This window comes from Portunus trituberculatus, chromosome 50, assembly GCF_017591435.1.
Source record: "Portunus trituberculatus isolate SZX2019 chromosome 50, ASM1759143v1, whole genome shotgun sequence".
NCBI classification, from domain to species: Eukaryota; Metazoa; Arthropoda; class Malacostraca; order Decapoda; family Portunidae; genus Portunus; species Portunus trituberculatus.
Genome location: NC_059304.1, coordinates 7,924,944 through 7,947,443, shown reverse-complemented (window position 1 = coordinate 7,947,443; position 22,500 = coordinate 7,924,944). Strand labels below are relative to the sequence as shown.

General features: G+C 37.4%; 1 protein-coding gene across 4 annotated transcripts in view; it reads left to right on the top strand.

The window, feature by feature from the left end:
* Nucleotides 1-14,299, top strand: part of LOC123499500 (uncharacterized protein KIAA0513-like) — a 24,798-nt gene extending 10,499 nt beyond the window's left edge. For 3 of the 4 annotated variants that reach the window (XM_045247545.1, XM_045247547.1, XM_045247546.1), the window contains exons 7-10: nucleotides 5,986-6,155; nucleotides 6,633-6,819; nucleotides 7,256-7,484; nucleotides 7,853-14,299. In XM_045247545.1, coding sequence (XP_045103480.1) covers nucleotides 5,986-6,155; nucleotides 6,633-6,819; nucleotides 7,256-7,484; nucleotides 7,853-8,012 — 746 coding nt within the window. In that variant the 3' untranslated portion in view covers nucleotides 8,013-14,299. The remainder of the gene's footprint in view (nucleotides 1-5,985; nucleotides 6,156-6,632; nucleotides 6,820-7,255; nucleotides 7,485-7,852) is intronic. The other variant, XM_045247548.1, reaches the window with a different exon arrangement.
* The last annotated feature ends 8,201 nt before the right edge of the window (nucleotides 14,300-22,500 follow it).

Below are 22,500 nucleotides of genomic sequence, written 5' to 3'. Positions count from 1 at the left end.
CAATGGGTCTCTCTTGTTACCTGATTTATAGATTGGGACAATGTTAGCTCTTTTCCAGTCTTGGGGCACTACACCTTCCCTTAATGAGGCATCAATTACTTCACAAACTTTTTCTGCCAATTGCTCCCTGCATTCTCTTAAAATCCATCCTGATACCCCATCAGGTCCCACAGCTTTTCTCACTTCTAAACTCCCCATCATGTTCTTGATCTCCTCCACAGTTACTTGAAACTCCTTCATAATCCCTTTCTGTTCCATTACCAGTGGTTTGTCAAAAGCAGTCTCCTTTGTGAATACCTTCCGAAAGCATCCATTCATAGCCTCTGCCATTTCCTGGGATCTTCACTGCATACTCCATTTACTTCTAAACTTTCAATACTTTCTCTATTTTTGATGTTGTTGTTCACATGTCTGTAAAAAGCCTTGGTTGGTCTTTACATTTATCAATTATATCCTTTTCTTGTTTCTTTCTTTCTTCTCTTCTAATCAACACATATTCATTTCTTGCTCTTTTGTAACTTTCCCACTGCTTAATCCGTCTTTTCCTTCTCCACCTCTTCCATGCATCCTCTTTTCTTGTTCTAGCCTTTTCACATCTATCGTTAAACCAGTCCTGCTTTCCAACTTCTCTATGTTGTCTTATTGGTACAAATTTTTCTCACCTTCTTTGTATATTTTTATAAATTCCTTCCACTTTTCATTTGCTCCTTAGCACTCTTGAATTTCATCCAATTTGTCTCTTGAAAGAATTTCTTTAGGTTTCCAAAATCTGTCTTGGCATAATTCCATCTTCCCACTTTATATTCTTCATTTCTTCTAGATTTCTCTTCGTCTATCACCTTGAACTCCAAAACTGCATGATCACTCTTTGCTAAAGGGCACTCCACCCTCATCTCCTCAATGACCATTGGCTCTGTACTAAAGACCAAGTCCAGTCTTGACGATGCTCCCTCTCCTCCAAACCTAGTATCTTCTTTGACCCACTGAGTTAACACATTTTCCATTGCCAGTGTCAATAGTGTATTTCCCCATGTTGTCTCTGATCCTTCCATTGACCAGTCCTCCCAACACACCTCTTTACAATTAAAATCTCCCATCATTATAGTTCGTTCACAGCCACCCAACATTTCTTCCAGACATGTTCCTGTATCACTTATCATTTCTTCATATTCCTGTACTGACCATGCATTTGTCTTAGGTGGTACGTACACCACTATGTAGTGCCTCTTTTTCCTTCATTAGTTTCTGCTCTGATCTTTAGCACTTCTGCCTTTCCCATACCTTTTTCACTTGATCCACCTTTATATCTTTTTAACCAGCAACATCACTCCTCCTCCCATCTTACCTACTCTATTTCTTTTCCAAACGTTATATTTCCTTCTCCAACCTTCATCAGGTCTTCTCCTCTCTCAGTTTTGTTTCAGTAAGACCCACAATATCTGGGTTCTTGTCCCTCAAGTAATCGTTGAGTTCTAAAATCCCGATATCACTCCATTTATGTTGGAATACATTACATTTCGCTCATATGTAAGTTTCTTTAGTCCTTTCTTGCTGTACTTTTCTGGGTTATGAACCACTTCCTCAGTCTCATATCCAAGATTCTCCAGAAAAACTCTTTCTTCTCTCTTCTGTCCTCTCTTCATTTTTTTCAAAGCCTCCTTTCTCAACTCATTTAACATTTCTCTTTCCTTTTCACCGAGATCTCTTCTCAACCAAATCTTCCTTGTTGTTTCCTGCTGGGCTAACCTCCATGACTTCTCCACCAATTCATCTACATCCTTTTGTGACTTAAGTTTGATTCTTATTGGCCTCATACCTTCTCTTGTGAACTTTCCAATTCTATGGAAGTCCTCTATTTCTTGTACTTGTGTGTGTGTGTGTGTGTGTGTGTGTGTGTGTGTGTGTGTGTGTGTAATTCACCACGGTCGCTTGCTGGTCACCCAGCCAGTCTTCCCCATTACGGAGTGAGCTCAGAGCTCATAGACCGGTCTTCGGGTAGGACTGAGACCACAACACACTCCACATACCGAGCGAGCCACAACCTCGAGTTACATCACATACCTATTTACTGCTAGGTGAACAGGGGCTACACATTAAGAGGCTTGCCCATTTGCCTCGCCGCGCCGGGACTCGAACCCTGTCCTGTCGATTGTGAGTCGAGTGTGCTAACCACTACACTACGCGGTGTGTGTGTGTGTGTGTGTGTGTGTGTGTGTGTGTGTGTGTGTTAGTTTCATGCTGATACATAAAAATAGATGTGTTTCCATGGTACATGTTTTGGAATTTTTTTTTTTTTTTTTTGTCACTTTGAACAACATGCATCTCTTAACTTTATCATTGAGAATTGTATATCTCCTGCCATGGATGGATGGGATTAAATGAGCATTGTATAAATCTGTAATTGGTGGATGTGTGTTGATGTGTACTTCTCATGGATATGTGTCTTCTTCATATTATATATAAAAAAAACTGAACTTGTGTATAGGACAGAAATGGTGGGAAGCAATACATAGTGATATGTGATGACGTGTGTGTGTGTGTGTGTGTGTGTGTGTGTGTGTGTGTGTGTGTGTGTGTGTGTGTGTGTGTGTGTGTGTTGCATGTTTGTGTGTACATAGTGTGAATGTGTGAGGAATGCATGTTTGTGTGTGTTTATGAGAGAGAGAGAGAGAGAGAGAGAGAGAGAGAGAGAGAGAGAGAGAGAGAGAGAGAGAGAGAGAGAGATAACATAGTATGTGGTGTGTATTATGCTTTCATTAATGAAGAGCTATGTTGGTGTTTGTGTAGCCAATTTGTAATGTTTGTGAGCAAAGCAGGGATCTTTTAAAAGTTTTCTTATTTCTCTTTTTCTTTCCTTTTGTTATCTTACCATTTTCCCTTTTTCAATTCCTTTCTTTCTTTGTTTATTAATTCTCTTTCCTACACTCTATTCTTTCCCTAACTTCTTCCTGTACTCTCAAAAAGGCTTAGGAATATCCATATGTCAGCAGGTATGTGAACAAAAGAATGAAAGGAACTGTGATGCAGACTCCCAGAACTGTTTTTTGCCAACAGTCAATGAGTAAGCACCAGTGTTTTATTTATGCACACCTCATTAAGTGCATAAATTAATGATAGATGCTTATGATTTACATTTCAGTTGGTAAAACACAGAAATTTAGATTTGTCCTTTCTGTTCTCTAGAGTGTTAAATTGGGCTGCCTGGGTGCCCTTACCCTGCTTTTTTATCTCCACTGGCTGGTTGTTGCTGTGATGTGTGCTGGCTGGTGTGAAAGGCAGGGATGCTTGTGAATTATGAAGCAATTGCTGCTTTGTATTTTGTGTGGAAATACATGTTTCTTCAGGAAGATGTGTACTATTCATGTGATTAAATGTTTTTGCATAGTTTGAAAAGGCTTTTGTCTGGCAGATTGTTTAGGAATAACACTTGAGAAGCAGTTCCTATACTGCCAAGAAATGCTGAAAACATTTATTAATGTTATTTAGCTTTCCTTCCTTTTTTTTTTTATAGTATTTGAAATTCCATAGCTTGTGAGGTTATGAGTGTGTACTGTGTAAAAATATTAATGATACATTATTATTTCTGCTGGTAGAGGGCCTGTCAGGTAAGAAGGGGATCCCCCATTCTCCCCTATGTGTGGCCTGCCTTATTCATACATATACTGTTCATTGAACTGTGGTTCTCATGCCTTCATTTCCCTCTGACTAAAGTGTTAGTCAGCTGATTTAGAATGAGCGACATCAATTCCCATGTGGAATTTTCAATAGTTTGCATATCTCTGCCTGCAGTTTTAATCATGAAATATATAAGGATGTTTAGTACACCAGTTAATACTCAGACTGGCAAGTTCTGTATTCTCTGTCACAATACTTCTCTGAGAACCTGAAGCTCACCCTTTTATGTATTTAAATCCAACTTGTTGTACTATTTACAACCTAACAACAGTCACATGAGCCTAGACCTATCATGTTCTACATTACCAAACCTGGTGTGGATGATGAAGTTGATTATGAAAGTAATACGAAATCTAGAATTAAAACACATTTATTATCACAAAATACAGTTGAACTTTGAAACTTTGGACTGGTTGAGAGAAAGTCACCTGCATTGTCAAAGGATACAACTTTTTCTGTTTTTATTTATTTTTTTTCCACTAGATTTGGAGATTACTAGGTACCTGGTGGCATTGGACCTGGCATGCTTGAGTGGCAGCTAAGAGGACATGGTTTTGTATCTTGGGTTGGACAGAGACTATTCAATGATTAATGGATTTCCAGTGTTTCTATTTTTAGTAGTTGTGGTAAAAGTCCATAATGCCTAAGATATCAACATATATGTACTAAAATATATGTATGTGATTGGGAAATATTAGTGATATGATATATACATGATTACTATTAAGTATTCCTGTCATAGATTCATGTGTGACAACTCAGTGCTCAATATTGGCATGATATATTTACTCATTGTGTATAAATCAAGGTTGCGATACTTTATGGTACTATGTCACACATAAAAGGATACCACCAAGTCCTGCAAAGCATCTGTCTCTCCTCACTTAACCCCATACATGACTGTTATAATGTGTGACTGAGGCAGAGTGGAATACTATTAATTCTGAAATATACTGTAAAATAGATTATTCTAGGGTTGTGTGACTGTATTTTGATGTGATTTTCATTGTCATATTAATTTAATGACCTTCATTTTGGGAAATTTTGTCTCAAAGTACTGGCCCTTTGTATACCTAATACACTTACCCACATTATTAAAGACAGGCTTCATACTATGGCCTGTGGTATGTTACAGTATGTATTTGTTTTATGGAAGTATTTATTATTCATTATTTGCTAGTCTTACAGTAATACAATGATAAGATCCTAACTAACCTCTGTCAGAATTTGCTTGGTCTGAGTTTTACTTTTATTTATTTATTTGATTTTTTTTATATAGGGTGAGCATGCTGAATAACCTTGATTTTGTACTAGGAAAGAAACCCTAGATTCAGCATACACTTTTCACCTGTGCATAGTTTTCTTTGCATATCAGTGGTAATGGGAGGAAGAATAGCAGGAGGGTGGTGATTATAGAAATAATTAAGGCAGGAATCACCACCAATATGCTTCTTGCCTTCTCGCATCACATCTTTTGGCCTCTTCCTTGCCACAGTTGTCAGTTGAATGAGAATGGTGTTTCTACATTCATTATGCCTTATTTGATTCTAAAATTTTTGGCTTTTGAGATCTTTATGTCAAACTGTCTTTAGCACTTTTCATGACGAATGAGAAATCTTGTCACCATACATAGACTACACACATTTGAATTGTCATGGCATTTTTGCTCATGAGTGAAACATGGAAATGACACAGGTAGGTGGGCAGGCTGTTACATACTACAGTACCTAATGTGCATGTGCTTGTGAGGGGAAGCAGAGTGTGTGTGTCATGCATACTTCTTGGAGAGGCTGGACATTTATAGGGCAGCTAGTGCATAGCAATGTTGACTTTAGTTGTACATTCATCAACATGACCCTTCTTGCACATCTTAGCACAGAGCTATACCAATGCACTTGTGGTATTAGCAACAACAATGTCTATTGTCTTTTATTCAAGAAATTATGTACATTATAGGACATCGGACCATTTTCTCTTACATCAAGGAAGGTTATTCTCTGAGTTACTTAGATTCTACACTGTGATGTGTGAATGCAAACAAAAACCTCTTCTTGGCTGTCTTTTTTTTATTTGAGATACAGGTAATTGGCAGCATAATACAAGTCAAACATGGAAAAAAATCTTAACATTATATAAATTATGAGGTGTGAAAGATTAGTGCTGAAAGATGAGGAATGGAGGCAGACACACAGAATAAAATGTAATAATTGGTTGTGCTGCCTGAAAACTGTTACTGAGTGGTGGTGGTGGTGGTGGTGGTGGTGGTGGTGGTTGAACTAACTGTTTTGTTGTTGTTATTGTTTCCCCAAGTAGGATCCCAGACATCCCTGCAGTCTTGGGCCTCCAGTCTCTCCTATGACAGCCAGGCAGAGGATTACAATGAGCCCAAGGAGTTCATGAGAAAGTTTGTGGAGGAAGTATTCAAGACGCCACACATGATAGACATTGACAAAAAGGCGCGCTTTGGGGAGCTGGCACAGGCAAGATCCTTTCATGTACATCATTTGACAGGGCCTTGACTATCCAGCTTTAATGATATGAATTCATATAGTTACCACATGTAAGCTGCAAATTAGATAAATAAGTGCTTCTTAAGGTACCTTCTACCCTTCAATGACCTGGATTTGTTTGTGGTTTGTTTGACATGCATTTATATTTGTTTAGCATACATTTATGTTTAGAGTAAAATATGGAATATGAATCAGATATTCAATTCAAATATACAAAAAATTCAATAGCTGTCCTAGCTATCTTTAAGGTGAGCTAGGTTGTGTTAGGTTGGATTAGGTTGTGTTTGATTATGTGATCTCATCTAACTTAACCTATCCTGATGTAATCCAACCCATTACAACTTTAATGATCCCAAATATAGATGGTGTGGTTGATTTTCATGTGGTATAAAACATGAGTGGTATGAAATAAGAGATTCAATACTAGTTTTCTCCCTGGGACAACAGACAGAGCAAGGACGGCTGTGGTTTGCACGTTGCATTAACGCCAAACGGTGCTGCAAGTGTGTGACAGAGGCAAGTTTCTTCTCCCTCATCCAACACTTTTCAGTAATGCTGTTTGAGTGCAATGAGGCTGAAGATTTCTCCCCTGCCAAGAGTCTCATGAACATGTGCTTCACCTATTACCATGAAGGTAGGTGTCATAAAGGAGAAATTAATAATGATGGCAGTGGTGTCTGTAGCTAACAGATATTTTTGAGAGGAGAGGAGTTAATTGGATCTAGTAATTTGTTAGGATATTTAGTGAGGATATTTTTATTTTAAGTATTTTTGTGGTACCTTTTCTGTTTATACCTTAATGTTATCTTTTCATCATAGTCTCCATCTTGCGCTAAACAGGGTTGTAACTTTCTTGTAGAAACTAAGAAAAATCTGTCTCTTATTCCATTATTGAAAGAGTGATTCATATGATTCATTGTGGTTTTTATTATGCAAAAATTGTGGATAATTGGCTACTTGTTCTTTTAAGGGGAAAAAACTGTGTGCTTGTTATCAACACTTACTCATAGAAGAGAGCTGTTGCCTTCAAAGCCATGAGTAATAGACCATTTATGGCTGGTTTCTTTCAGCTCTCACACCAGGAGGCCAGAATCGCACCAAGGAATTCCTGTACTCGTACCTCCGGCAGCAACCCATCTGGCGCTCCATTCGTTTCTGGAATGCAGCATTTTTTGATGCTCTTCAGTGTGAACGTTCGCTGCGTCCTGTCATCACCCGGGAGGAGGTTGAGAGTAACCGGCTGCAGGCAGTGACAGATGAGTTGCACTACCAGGAAAATATTACCTTTGGACAGCTGGGGTAAGTCTGGCAGGGTGCAATAGAATCCTTCCTCAACATGTCTGAAATTTTTTGATAAGAGTAAAAGTTATTATATAATTAGTAATGCAAGTTTTGAATTTCTCCTTGTGTAATATTGATCTTTTGAAAGGTTAGTGTAGCAAGGAGAGTTATGAGGTATGTGCTTTTAAAGTTCTTTCATTATTGGCTCAGGGACACTGAATTTTACTTTTGCAAAAATCTGATGCCAACCTCCTCCGCTCAATAAAAGCTTCCATGTCATGCAGGAGTAACCACTTATCAGCAATGTAGATACTACATAACACTTAACTGACATTTTAGGGAACTCATCATGTCTTAGCTTGCTGATCATCTCTTTTGTCTTCCAGCACCTTCACTTGCAACATGCATGCATTTGGTCTCTCCAAGGATATGGTGAATGAATTCTTGCGAAAGCAAGTGACAATTGCCAGCCTGCGACTAGACCAGGTAAAGCTGCTGAGGGAGAATGTGGAGCGTATGTACAGTGGTAAGCAAGAGTGGCAGTAAGAGGAGGCTCTGCTAAGGGCGATTCTTCCAGCATGTTGACTCACCTTCACCACAACAATGAGACACATTAATCTAAGAATATTAATCTCTGACTGTAATAACATGTTCCTGGTACTTTGATATATTGCAGGTACTATGAATTTTTGCTCCCTATTGCCATGAGCTAATGATTGGGGAAATGAACCTCATCTAAGGCTACCACTTGTTGCTGTAAAAGTTAAAATCAAGCACAAGCTTGAGTAACACTTACTTAGCTTTTAAAAGATAAGGTGTATAAAATTAATTTATTTTCCCATATGTTCTGAATTAGTATTTTCAAGGTTAAGAAAATTCTGTGATCTTTATTAGACAAGTAACTATTTGGTATAAAATTTAATTATACAATGATGCTACAGTTATGTCAAAACTTGTGTGCCATTCATATCATTTAGTGTGGACAGAGTGTCTTGAAGTGTATGCTTGGTGTACCTGTGTTGTGGGGAGTGCCACCATTCACCAGAGAGGCTTGGTACTCTTACTGTTTGATCATCTCTTTAATAGCTTGGCAAAATGAGCTATTTATTGGCTGCAGCCTCCCCACGCACCATTTTTACTCTATATTGCCTCAGGTGTTTTGATGCAGTAACAATGTTATTAATATTGTTTTATAATAGCTTAAGGAAGAATAGATCTGGGCAAGGCTGAAATATGCAAACCAATTTGTATCTTGCAATTTGAGTATTCAATATCTTCATCGTCATCAAGGTGTTAGCAGTGATGATGATGATGATGATGATGATGACAGTGCTGCTGCTGATGATGATGATTGAAACTATCTGACATAATCTATGCTTGTAATGGTTCAAAATACCAAGACTTCATAATGTTAGAATGCCTTTCATTTTGTAATTAGATAATATCCAGAGATAAGATATTTAAATTCAGAAAAACCTTTGACAGACAGGTTGCAGTAGCAGAGAGAGAGAGAGAGAGAGAGAGAGAGAGAGAGAGAGAGAGAGAGAGAGAGAGAGAGAGAGAGAGAGAGAGTGCATGTATACATATGTGTGTTTGTCATTGGAACTAAATAATGTATCCAGAGGCCTTATTCCAAATTACCTTCTCTGGTTTATGATACATATACAGTAATATGAAAACTAGGCCTTAATATGAAAGTAGAATTTTTAACTTTATGTAATCTTTATTAACTCAAATCTTGCTTGAAATAGCTCCTCATGCTAGAATCTTTGCTATCTATACTTAGACTTTTTGACTATCTGACAAATATGCATATTACTAAAGCTATAATGAATACTATAAAGAGTTCTTTTCTGCATTATTTCATTCAGTCTTTCTCTAGGACTGTTTTGGTGTTCAGCATATTATCAGTGAAGAGTGATGTACAAGTATGAACCTTTGGAACTATGTACAGTATAAGGTTCAGAGTTGCCAAGCTGTTCAGTAAGAGTTGCACTTTGTACTCTTACAGCCATAACTATGCAGGATAGCTGTGACTCCACTTTCTAGTGTGACATGTCTATTTTGTGGGGAGGGACAGTCATATGATGCACAGATTATATTTGGACCTGGTAGAAAAAGTATTCCCAAGAGTGTACTTTTTATCTACTAGATATGATTCAGGAAGCTCCGTACTTATTATGTTTGTGATTTATAACTTGTATATAAGGTAGGATAAGTTGAGGATAGAAATATTCTGTACAGCATCTTTCACTCAAGCTTCTTTTCCTCCATGTCTCATTCAGTACTACTGCTCACCACTGTAATACGTATATATGTACTTCTATTTTCTCGGCTCCATATCTTTTCATATTGGAGCTTTTTACGGTAACACTTTATATATATTTCTATTACAAGTTACTCGTACATGATTGCAAACTTTACTATATCTTGCACACTCTCACACCCACCCACCCACACACACACACACACACACACACACACACACACACACACACACACACACACACACACACACACACACACACACACACACACACACACACACACATGCATCACTGTACTATACAAAGCTAGATAATAAAGCAAAATAGTACATAAGAGTAATTAGAAAAAATGAGCCTCTTATATTCCTTTAGTCTGGGGTTGAGGATCATAGTTTTTGATTCACCAGACCAGGCTGACATGTTCTTTGCTAGCCCTCACTCTTTGTATAGTAAGTTTGTTCTTTTTCATTACTGGAGTCTTTTCTCAGCTTTTAAGAAGGCTGTTATTTCTAAGGCCTACACATAAAGGAATACTACCTACTACATAGATTTAAGAAAAATTTGCAATCTTCTGAAGCTTGATTCATATGCATAGGAACTGCAGAATTATCATGTTATTTATTTATATAGTCTATACATTTTGAATTTTTGTGCTGGACATGTCAGCAACAAAATTCTTGGTATGAATAATAGTTATGATAGTTTCTTAGTACAATACAGTATATAATAATCACAAATATTTTAAGTTAGGTAATTACTAGACAAAGAAAAAGACAGTTCCAAAGCTATATATTTGTTTACAGCTTATGGTTGAGAGAGACACCTCAGTGACACAGTGATATAATGATAATATAATATGAAGACTGAATGCTGTACAGGATACCGAATTACTGTTCCACTGTGATCATAAATGTTTAGGTTAGATTATTAGTTTCCCTCAATGTCAGCTGCCTACAGCTGGATTTGTGATGCATGGCCAAAAGAAAGCCCAGTATGCACACTAACATCTGCTTTGTGTAATACTTTACAAAATGGGTGTGGCTCTCTAGTAATGCATCTCATTGTGTGATGTTGCTGTAAAGGGATTGTATATGTAGTATCACTTTGTTGTTAAGTTGTTAAATTTCCCTTTAACTTTACATTTCACTGTTTGATGTTGTATGAATGCGTCATGTTTAGGGTTGTGTGTGTCACGTGCAAAGACACATACAGTGACAGGGGTGTTTTTTTTTGTGATACATTTTGCTTTCGTGTGCAATTACCCAGTTCTCTGGTAATGGGTATTAGGTACACACTGTATTCATTGTCTTTCAAAATGTAAAATGCAAACCAAGTTTACAAACTAACCTGAAATGTGATGTTTATTTTTATGGAGCTGAAATGATTCAGAAGACATTCCATGAGGTAAAAACCTTGCATGGTAACATGAAGGGTGTTATTTATAAGGACTTGCTGTTTCATGAAGGAGGCATATTCTTTTCACTACTATATAAACACAGTGATGGGTAAGATGTGAGAATGTGCCCTGCATAATGTCAAGCATAGAAACTTTCAAGAAAATATTCCAGAGATCATAATGGAATTAATTGCTTGTACAACTGAAAATTTTGGCAGAGATAGGCATAAAATGTCATTTTAGAATATGCAATGCAACATAAGGTATGAAACCACAAACTCCTTAAGTAATTTATGCTTTTATGAACATTTTAAGTAGATGTGCAGGATGGGGAGTCTCAGCAGAGATTTCATATGTTGGGTGTGAAATATTCCTATTTATCTGAGATCATAAATGAGGTACTATATTGTCTGATACCCAAGGAATCAGCTTTATGATATAAAGTGTATATTAGATGTTTATTCAGTATGTGACTGTAATGGAAGCAGCAGTTGGCTTCATCTTATGTTTAAAAAATCTTAGTGTGCAATAGCATTTTTTCTTTTCTTAATACATTTGTGTTTGCTGCAAATGTAAATTGTTCAGCATAATGTATTTAGAATGATATTAGTAATCATTAGTAAGACTGTCATTCCATGCATTTCTTTTTAGAAAGATTCAATATTTGAATCCACTTTAGAATCTGATGATGAGGTAGCATTTTCATGCTTTGTGTAAATCACAATAGTACTGGAATGTTTTGCTCTGGTGGTGAGGATGCAGACATTGATATAAGACTTCCCTGTAAACAAACACAAGAGCACTATGGTCTGTTTTCTTCTTAAATGTACTAATGAATGATTTGAAGGACATAGGCAGAGTTCTTTGTAGTTTGGATGTTTAGTAATGTTCTTTATGTTGATATATGGGTAGTTTACAATTATGTTTATTAAATGTCTACAATGAATAATGGATGATAGCCTAGTTTGTGTTTTACTGTAATAGTGAGTTATAAGATGCAAGACTTGGTGAGTGGCAAGTGTTGTCACATGTAGATGGTGGTATGTCCTCCCACACCCTATAGTATATTCCTTGATAAGAGGGTGTAGAGAGACATAGGCCTTGGTAACAAAAGACTCAGAAAAATATGGATAAAACTTGGTGTATGATTTCCTTTTTTCTTTTATTGCTGACTCATTCTTTGAGGCAATAGTTTTTGTCTTGTATGAATGTATCTGCATAATTGAACCTCCTGTTACATGATTCTCAGTACATGACTGTTGTGTCATGATGGAAGTGGAATTAGATGGATGGAACATCAAAGAACATATCTAATGATTGCAGATTTGTGGGGACAAGAATGGCATTATGCTTACTTTGCTTTGGGTCCATCTTTTCAGTGATGAACCATGCTTTTAACAGACACTACTGACTGACTCATGACACGTATCATGTTGAAAATTATGGTTTGTAGTTAAATGTTAATTCTATATTGCTATTGAAGTCAAAATTTATTTCAAATATAGAATTGAAAACACTGTCAAATAATTAATTTTGACCCCATCAGTCAGTATATATATATATATATATATATATATATATATATATATATATATATATATATATATATATATATATATATATATATATATATGATATATTTCAGATTGTGAGACAAGTACTGTTCCTTTGATGCTGTATACAGTTGGTGTAGTCTGAAAGTATATATGTTGGAGATGCAGTGTTTGCCTATTTCCAGTACTTAAATCATGAAATATGTATATGATTTGAAGGTGTTGTTGGAATGTTGAGGCAGTTCTCTCAATGATTTGCATTTGAAACAGGGGGAATCCAGGATGTTACTATTGGCTGGAGAAGGTAGAAATCCGTCCTAGTTAAGTGGGTGTAGTGTATGGCAGAACTCGTCTTTATTGTTAGATCTGTATCTGTGTGTCTCTTTGGATGGTGTTGGTTATAAGCATTTGTGTTTTTAGTCTGTGATAGTAGTCCTCTTTGATGGCCTCCTGTTTAGGTTAATGTCTTGTGTTGGCACTGAAATGTGATGGACTGTGGAGGAAAGGCTGTGGACACTTGCACTGCCCTCTTATCAGTTAGGGGGATAGTTTCTCACAGTTATCTATATATTAGTGTATGAAGAAATGGAATGATGTATTGATTCTTTTGTATTTACATGATGAGTGTATCTTTGGTTTAGTGGAAGATTGCATGCTAAATTGTAAATAAAGAAAAATTGATAAAATGCGTGAAAAGGTAGAACAATTTATTGTAAATCAATCCAAGTGTGTGTGTACAATTAGGGTACCCAAGATGCAAAGGAAGTTTGTATGATGAATTGTAAGGACAGAGAAAAAAATGCATAGATATTTTACTTTTGATTTCACATAGAAAAGAATTACTGTAAACCTATCCTGGTTTTGTATAATTTAGGTTTCCTGAATTCAAGAAAAGATTATATATCAAACTGAAAGCAAAGATCAATTAGGAAAAGAGAAATGCTAGTGCTTGAGGAACAATTTGCCTTTATTTTATTTTATCTTATGAAAAAAACTATAATTCATTCCATGAAGATGTCTTAGTTTTAAGAATAGTTACTGTCTAACCCATTAATTATGCATATATGTTAGAGTTACAGTATGTTGTTTGTATGGAAAAAAATAGATAAATAGGGGGAAGGAACTCAAGCAGAAAGCTAGCAGGAATGGAAGATTATGAGTTTTCATAAAAAAAAAAGCCAGTCTAGGATTTGTAACTACTACTGTGCTAACTGCTGCTGAGAGTCAAGTAATGGGACGTAAGTAGAAAAAAAATAATGGTGTGTGTGTGCACTGTAAGTGTGGTTTGCCCATTACAAGACAATCAGCTTGACTTTTTACTTAGATTCAGTTTAATTTTGCAGGAAAGCTTTAATATTAAAATTCCAAGTATCATTATGAAGGCAAATATAATGAAATGAGAATGTTTATATGACAATATCAAAAGTTCATGTCAGGACGTTTGGGTGGAGGGAGGACTGAAGGGTAGGGTTGGATCATGAGTGAGCCTAGAACCAGCTCCCTATGACTCCCACACCCACTCTCACCCCCTTCCATTGTTGTTACTATTGTTGTTGTTGACCTTTGTAGAGAAATATACATTCATGTAAACGGACAAATAAAATGTATTTCAAATTTCAAGTGTGTATTGGTTACCATTCCTGTAGCTTTCAGTATTTTGGTTTGTGTATTTTTCAGCACACTTGAAGTCACTATTACTTGTCTAAAGTACTGTGTTTTCTTTCGGTCTTGTATACGATTCATTAGAAATACGCATAGGATCTATACCAACATCAAGGATCCTAATTAGGCCATAACTGCTGAGTAGTGAATAGTGCTGGCTGTGTGGCATACTAATTGAAATGTTATTTCATGCCCCGCAAATTCGAAATGTTTAGAAGATCACTGATGAAGTGTTGTGAAGGCAGACTGGACTGTCCATGAGAGACTGCCACGAATTGAACAATGAGCATGTCAATTAGAATTTACAGAAAGTCTCTCTTCTAATAAACACACGCCAAGATAATCATCAAGGCTCCAAAGGATTTTGGGCAGCTAAAAATCTCCTTGATGTTAATGATTGCTCTGTCATTATAAAAGGATTATGCTTCTTTAAAGTTTCGATACTTTACAGTGATTTTACTCTATTTTTTGTCAGGATGAGGGAGAGGGCGGTAATGCATTATCCTCGGTACACATCACTGGTTTGTTTACATTTTCTTGCGATACAGCTCGAAAGGTTGCCTTCTTATTTCTTATAATAGTTGCTCTATCAATTCTATTGGGAAGTGTGTACCACTATTCCTAAACGAGAATGGAAGTGACATGTGAGGTGACTATTCCTTGATGGCCGGCAGTATGACCGCCGTGTGGCAAAGGCACAGCGGCCACTGCCACTGCGTGCGTGTGTAGCTTGTAGAGGAAGAGGAGCAGCCGCCGAGTCTTCATCGGTTCATCCTTCCTAAACTATTTGGGTATGTATTGTATTTTGTATTTATCTTTATCCATTATTCACTCATTTATTTAGAGACTGGAAAGTATCGGCTGGTTGGTGGGAAGTGAATGTAAACAAACAACTACCCAACAAGATGTCTTCCTCTGGTGACGAATGACGATGACGATTGCGATCAAATTAAATCATCACAAGTATTCAATCCTCACCTCACCTAGAGCGAAGGAGTCATCGGAGAATGGCAGCTATGTCATCGAACGCCGATTTGCGTAAGTTTATTTATTTATTTATTTATTTATTTATTTTTTTTTTTTTGCTGTAGAATTAACTTATAAGGCGGGTTCACACATACCAATTTGCGACTAATATTTTACGTACGTGAGTTTCCGACTCATCCCTTCTAGTCGGAATGTGTCAGACGTAGCGCCTGGAAACTTTGTATCGACTAGTTAAAACACTCAAAACTAATCCAAAACACTCAAAACACTACGTAACACCTCAAATTGTCCCCAAATACACCTAAGACTCACTAGAAACACCGACTAACGGTCACTAACCTGTCATTGCTTGACTGCAATATTTTTCTCCTCAATTTTCTGTCCGGATGGCTTAATCCCTACTATTTTGAGATGTACGCTTACGTAACTTAAAACTGAAACTGTTTCCACAGAAAATTGATATTGACTTCTACTGGGAATTGAGTTTTTGACCACAAACGCAGAAGTCATAAAACTACTTTGTCGTATGCGAACATTATAATAGACTCAATCATGTGCTTACGTCGGTGTGTCGGCATGTTAGGGAGCTTATTTAGCCTAACTGCTGGACTCATGGATTAGGTCACATGGGTGCAGCATGATGTAAGGAATGGCACGATGGACAGCAAGACTTGCCACTCAATGTTTTTAATATTGACAACATGACAACTCTATATTTTCACCTCATAATAGTGTCTCAGCAGGCTCTAGGCACTGATTTGAAAGATTGTACGGAAGACACTGGACAGGCTTGATTTTGATTGATGGATGTTTTAGATGTATTATTATCCTTATTTATTATCAGGGACTGTATAATAAAGTCTTCTTCATCGTCGCTGTTATTATTATTATTATTATTATTATTATTATTATTATTATTATTATTATTATTATTATTATTATTATTAATGTTATTTTTATTATTATTATTATTATTATTATTATTATTATTATTATTATTATTATTATTATTATTATTATTATTATTATTATTATTATTATTATTATTATTATTATTATTATTATTATTATTATTATTATTATTATTATTATTATTATTATTATTATTATTATTATTATTATTATTATTATTATTATTATTATTATTATTATTATTATTATTATTATTATTATTATTATTATTATTATTATTATTATTATTATTATTATTATTATTATTATTATTATTATTTATTATTATTATTATTATTATTATTATTATTATTATTATTATTATATTATTATTATTATTATTATTATTATTATTATTATTATTATTATTATTATTATTATTATCATCATCATCATCATCATTATTATTACCTATTACTGTTGTTGTTTCATCGACTTCACCTCTTAATTAAATTTATCTAAATTTTTGGAAAAGTAGCCTGTAGTTTATTCCACACCTCAGGGTTATATATTTTTCTTTGTTAATTTGTCTTCTATTTCGTTCCTTGACAATCTGTGCAGCATTTCTTTCTTTCTCTGCCTTTATTTTTGTGGTAACATTTCTTTGCACCTGCAGCTGGCAATTAATCTTTTTTCAGCACCTTTCTCTTCTCACTCCACCTCCCTTGGCCACTAACTAAGCAATACTTATTCATGTTAATTTATCTTAATGCCATGCCTTTAGTGCCACCCAATCTTTATTATTTTTTTTTCTTTTTATGTAGCCACAAAGACCCCCCAGTGAATCAATGCCTTTAGCGTTCTCCAGCCTCATAACTTTGGCCGTGCACTTCACAATATTACTGCAGGTTTTTATCACGCAGTCCAAAGGCATTACTGAGTGGCAGTAACTTGCCTTCTTACATCGCTTATCTGGATGAAAGAGTAAACATGTTCTTGGGAAGTATAAATTTGCACTCCCTCCCCACTACTCCGCCTCTTTCACTGTCAAGGTCGAGTGTCTGAACTATGTTTGCCGTTGCAACGCTATAATTCTTTCTACCCTGCCTTGCCTTCCCTCTCCATTGCGCTTTATTCATGTTCTTAGTGCGCTGTAAAGTGTGCAGTATGTTTTAATGGTAGTGATGTGTGCGATACATTAAAGAAAATACAAATCAGAGAGAGTGGGGGATTGAGAAGCACATGGTTTAGATAGTGGTATTACGAGTACGGAAACAGTGAAACTCCAGCCCTTCCAGACTCGTGGAGAATTGTAAATGATAGGTTGAAAGTATTTCATATTTAGAGTTTTGTTTTATTCTATTGATTTAATGTTTATCATCTAGACTATTTATTTATTTTTACGTCTAGAATATCCAATCACGTCACAGGAACGATAATTTCTCTTGGATAAATGTGTTAATGGTTAGTTATAAGAATAGAGTGTGTGTGTGTGTGTGTGTGTGTGTGTGTGTGTGTGTGCGTGTGCGTGTTTCACTGTTTGTTTGATCTGCTGCAGTCTCTGACGAGACAGCCAGACGTTACCCTACGGAACGAGCTCAGAGCTCATTGTTTCCGATCTTCGGATAGGCCTGAGACCAGGCACACACCACACACCGGGACAACAAGGTCACAACTCCTCGATTTACATCCCGTACCTACTCACTGCTAGGTGAACAGGGGCTACACGTGAAAGGAGACACACCCAAATATCTCCACCCGGTCGGGGAATCGAACCCTGGTCCTCTGGCTTGTGAAGCCAGCGCTCTAACCACTGAGCTACTACCGGGCCGGTGTGTGTGTGTGTGTGTGTGTGTGTGTGTGTGTGTGTGTGTGTGTGTGTGTGTGTGTGTGTGTGTGTGTGTGTGTGTGTGTGTGTGTGTGTGTGTGTGTGTGTGTGTGTGTGTGTGTGTGTGTGTGTGTGTACACCCGGGTCACGGTTTTTGAAGGAAAACAATGAAGCACAAGAATTTACAAAATAATATTTTTCTTGGGCCAAAAATAAAGTGATGCGGTAAGACAGACCCCCCAGGGGTCCATCTCACCCCGTTAACTGAACATGAAGAAACAAATCCTTATTGGCGTAAAGCACAGATAAAAATAAATCTTCCTCGTCATCATGATATCCCTTCACATTGCCCATGAGCCAGATTTATTGGTACAAATCAAACGAACAAACAAAGAAAAAAAAAAAAAGAAACTCTCCCTAATTATTATCTATCCCTACATAACTTAATGACATAATTTACACACAGAAGCTTCTTTTTCACCATCATCATCATCATCATTTATCCGTGCACATTGATCATGAGCCCAGCTTTTGCAATTAGCACAACAAACCCACCCTTCCCCTCATGGGGTCCATCTTAAAATGTCGAAATGTTTACCAAAGTATCTATATTTACTATGCCAATTTATGGCATCTGTATATCATGTATACCCTCATTGGCATGTATAACACAAGTACTAAATCATTATAATAATTATTTCAGTATAAAACAAGCAGTGTCTTACCTTGTGCATATAACATCAGCACTGCATAAAATGACAAATATTTTCCTCTGAAGCACAAGGGAAACTTAGCGTGCCTACTGGCAGTGACGATGTCATTGTTGGGAGACGTGAAGGACATTAAGAGTAGAATTTTGAAACTCGCCCCTTATGCTTGGATTTAGGTTCCGTCTTACCCCATCTCATCTTACCTCACCCCTTTCCCCTAAATCACACTGTCCATCTGTCATTCACTCTTCTAGCTGCACCTATCTGTCTCTCCATATTCTATGCACTTACTCAGGCATCTGCTTATCTAACATTGATTATTGAGTGTAAAGAGCATGCTCATTTACGCTGTAGTTTCCCTGAAGGTCGTGACGCTAGACGCTGGCTCTATCAGCACGTCTCCCTTTAAGTCCCCCGATGGTACTGTTTACACTGCGGCACCGTCCTATTAACAATTAACTAAGGCACGACGCTCAGAGTGATAAAGTGAAATTGTATTATTCCGTCACATCTTTCAGACAAACAACTGATACATTTAATTGATAAGTGAAAAGTATTTTTTAGTGAAAACAAATATCTATAATTGTTGTATAAAACTGGTGCCTGACATAATATACATGTGGAATACCGATAGTTTTCAGAGTTCATCCAGTGATGTGTTTGTCGCTCCCCTATTGTACGTAGCTGTCTGCCCTTTGTTTACAATTCAAAGCCTGACTGCTGTGAATACTTTATTGAGTTTGTCATCCCCATATTTGACTAACCTCTTAACTGAGCCATATTCTTGTTGACTATGCTTTGTTCGTAGCTGTACTCTTGTATGTGGCTGTCCGCCCGCAAACTGCGCATGCTTAGAACCCAGTGTTCACACGTAAAGGCGTGAAATGGAGCAGGAGATATATGGAAAATAGAGTAAAATAAATTGTATGTGTGTGTTTTTTTATGCAAGAGTGGAAGCTGGCCAAGAGCAACAAAACTAAAAAAAAAAGGCCCACTTAATTGCCACTTCCGTTAAAGATAAGTAGTTAGCCAAAAGTCTGGGACAAATGTCTTGAAACCTCCCTCTTAAAGAAGTCAAGTCGTGGGAAGATGGAAATACAGAAGCAGGCAGGGAGTTCCAGAGTTTACCAGAGAAAGGTATGAATGACTGAGAGTACTGGTTAACTCTTGCATTAGAAATTTGGACAGAATAGGGGTGAGAGGAAGAAGACTGCCTTGAGTAGCGAGGCCGCAGGATGAGGGGAGGCATGGAGTTAGCAAGATCAAAAGAGCAATTAGCATGTAAGTAGCGATAAAAGATAGCAAGAGATGCAGTGAGAAAGAGGCTGAAGATAGTCAGTCAGAGGAGGAGTTGATGAGACGAAAAGGTTTTGATTTTACCCTATCTAATAAAACTGTGTGATTAAATTCCCCCACAAACATGCGAAGAGTACTCCATACAAGGACGGATACGGGCCTTCTACAGAGATAACAGCTGGAGGGACGAGAAAACTGGCGGAGACGCCTCAGAACGCCTAACTTCATAGAAGCTGTTTTAGCAAGAGATGAGTTGTGAAGTTTCCAGTATAGGTTATGAATAAAGGACCGAGAATATTCAGGGTAGAAGATGGGGACAGTTGAGTGTCATTGAAGAAGAGGGGATAGTTGTCTGGAAAGTTGTGTCGAATTGATAAATGGAGGGATTGAGTTTTTGAGCCATTGAACTCTACTAAGTTTTTTCTGCCCCAATTAGAAATCTTAGAAAGATCAGAAGTCAGGCGCTCTGTGGCGTCCCTGCGTAATCTGTTGACTTTCTGAAGGGTTGGTAGTCTCTGAAAAGACGTGGAAAGATGTAGGGTGGTATCATCAGCGTAGGAGTGGATAGGGCAAGAAGTTTGGTTAAGATAATTAATGAATAATAGAAAGAGAGTGGGTAACAGGACAGAACCCTGAGGAACACTACTGTTAACAAATACATTTAGGAGAAGAACAGTGGCCGTCTACTACGGCTGCAATAGAACGGTCGGAAAGGAAAGTTCAGATAAAGTTGCAAAGAAGAAGGATAGAAACCGTAGGAGGGCAGTTTTGAAATCAAAGCTTTGTGCCAGACTCTATCAAAAGCTTTTGATATGTCTAACGCAACAGCAAAAGTTTCACCGAAATCTCTAAAAGAGGATGACCAAGACTCAAAGCCAGAAGATCACCAGTAGAGCGGCCTTAACGGAAGCCATACTGGCGATCAGAGAGAAGATTGTGAAGTGACAGATGTTTGAGAATCTTCCTATTGAGGATAGATTAAAAACTTTAGACAAGCAAGAGATTAAAGCTATAGGACGGTAGTTTGAGGGATTAGAACGGTCACCCTTTTTAGGAACAGGCTGAATGTAGGCAAACTTCCAGCAAGAAGGAAAGGTAGAAGTCGATAGACATAGTTGAAAGAGTTTGGCCAGGCAAGGTGCAAGCACGGAAGCACAGATTTTTAGAACAATAGGAGGGACCCCATCAGGTCCATAAGCCTTCCGAGGGTTTAGGCCAGCGAGGGCATGGAAAACATCATTACGAAGAACTTTAATTGTAGGCATGAAATAGTCAGAGGGAGGAGGAGAGGGGGGGACAAGCCCAAAATCATCCAAGATGGAGTTGTTAGCAAAGGTTTGAGAGAAGAGTTCAGCTTTAGAGATAAATGAGATGGCAGTGGTGCCATCAGGGTGAAGTAAAGCAGGGAAAGATGAAGAAGCAAAGTTGTTGGAGATGTTCTTGGTCAGATGCCAGAAGTCTCGGGGCGAATTGGAGATTGAAAGATTTTGACATTTTCTATTTATGAAGGAGTGCTTGGCAAGTTGAAGAATAGACTTGGCATGATTCCGAGCAGAAATATAAAGTGCATGAGAAGCAGTAGATGGAAGGCTCAATAACCTTTTGTGGGCAACCTCTGTCATGTATAGCACGAGAACAGGGTTTGTTAAACCAAGGTTTAAAAAGTTTAGGTTGAGAAAAAGAATGAGGAATGTACGCCTCCATGCTAGACACTATCACCTCCGTTATGCGTTCAGTACACAGAGATGGGTCTCTGACACGGAAACAGTAATTATTCCAAGGAAAATCGGGTCCCCCCAATTGGCAGAGGCAAAACGCCAGAGGCACCTCTGCTTTTGGGGATCCTGAGGAGGGATTGGAGAAATAGGACAATATACAGATATTAGACTGTGATCGCAGGAGCCCAACGGAGAAGACAGGGTAACAACTTAAGCAAAAGGATTAGAGGTAAGAAAAACATCAAGAATGTTGGGCGTATCTCCAAGTCAGTCTTGTCATGGAGGATAGCAAAATTGAAGGCTAGTTCACCAGGATAGTCAGTGAAGGGAGAGGAAAGCCATAGCTGGTGATGAACACTGAAATCTCCAAGGATGGAGATCTCCGCGAAAGGATAGAGGGACAAAATGTGCTGTACTTTGGAAGTTAAATTTACTATAGTCAGAGGAGTTAGGGGAGAGATAGACAGCACAGATAAATTTAGTTAGAGGGTGACCATTGAATCGAACCTAGATGGTGGAAAACTTAGGAGATTCAAGAGCGTGGGCATGAGAGCTAGTTAAGTCGTTGCGCAAATAGACGCAACAACCATCTTTGGAACGAAAATGTGAATAGAGAAAGCAGGAGGCAGCCTCAGGCAGCTGTGTTTCGGTGAGGAAAAGAAGGTAAGGTTTAGTAGAGGAGAGGTGGTGTTCTACAGATTGAAAATTAGAGCTAAGACCGTGAAT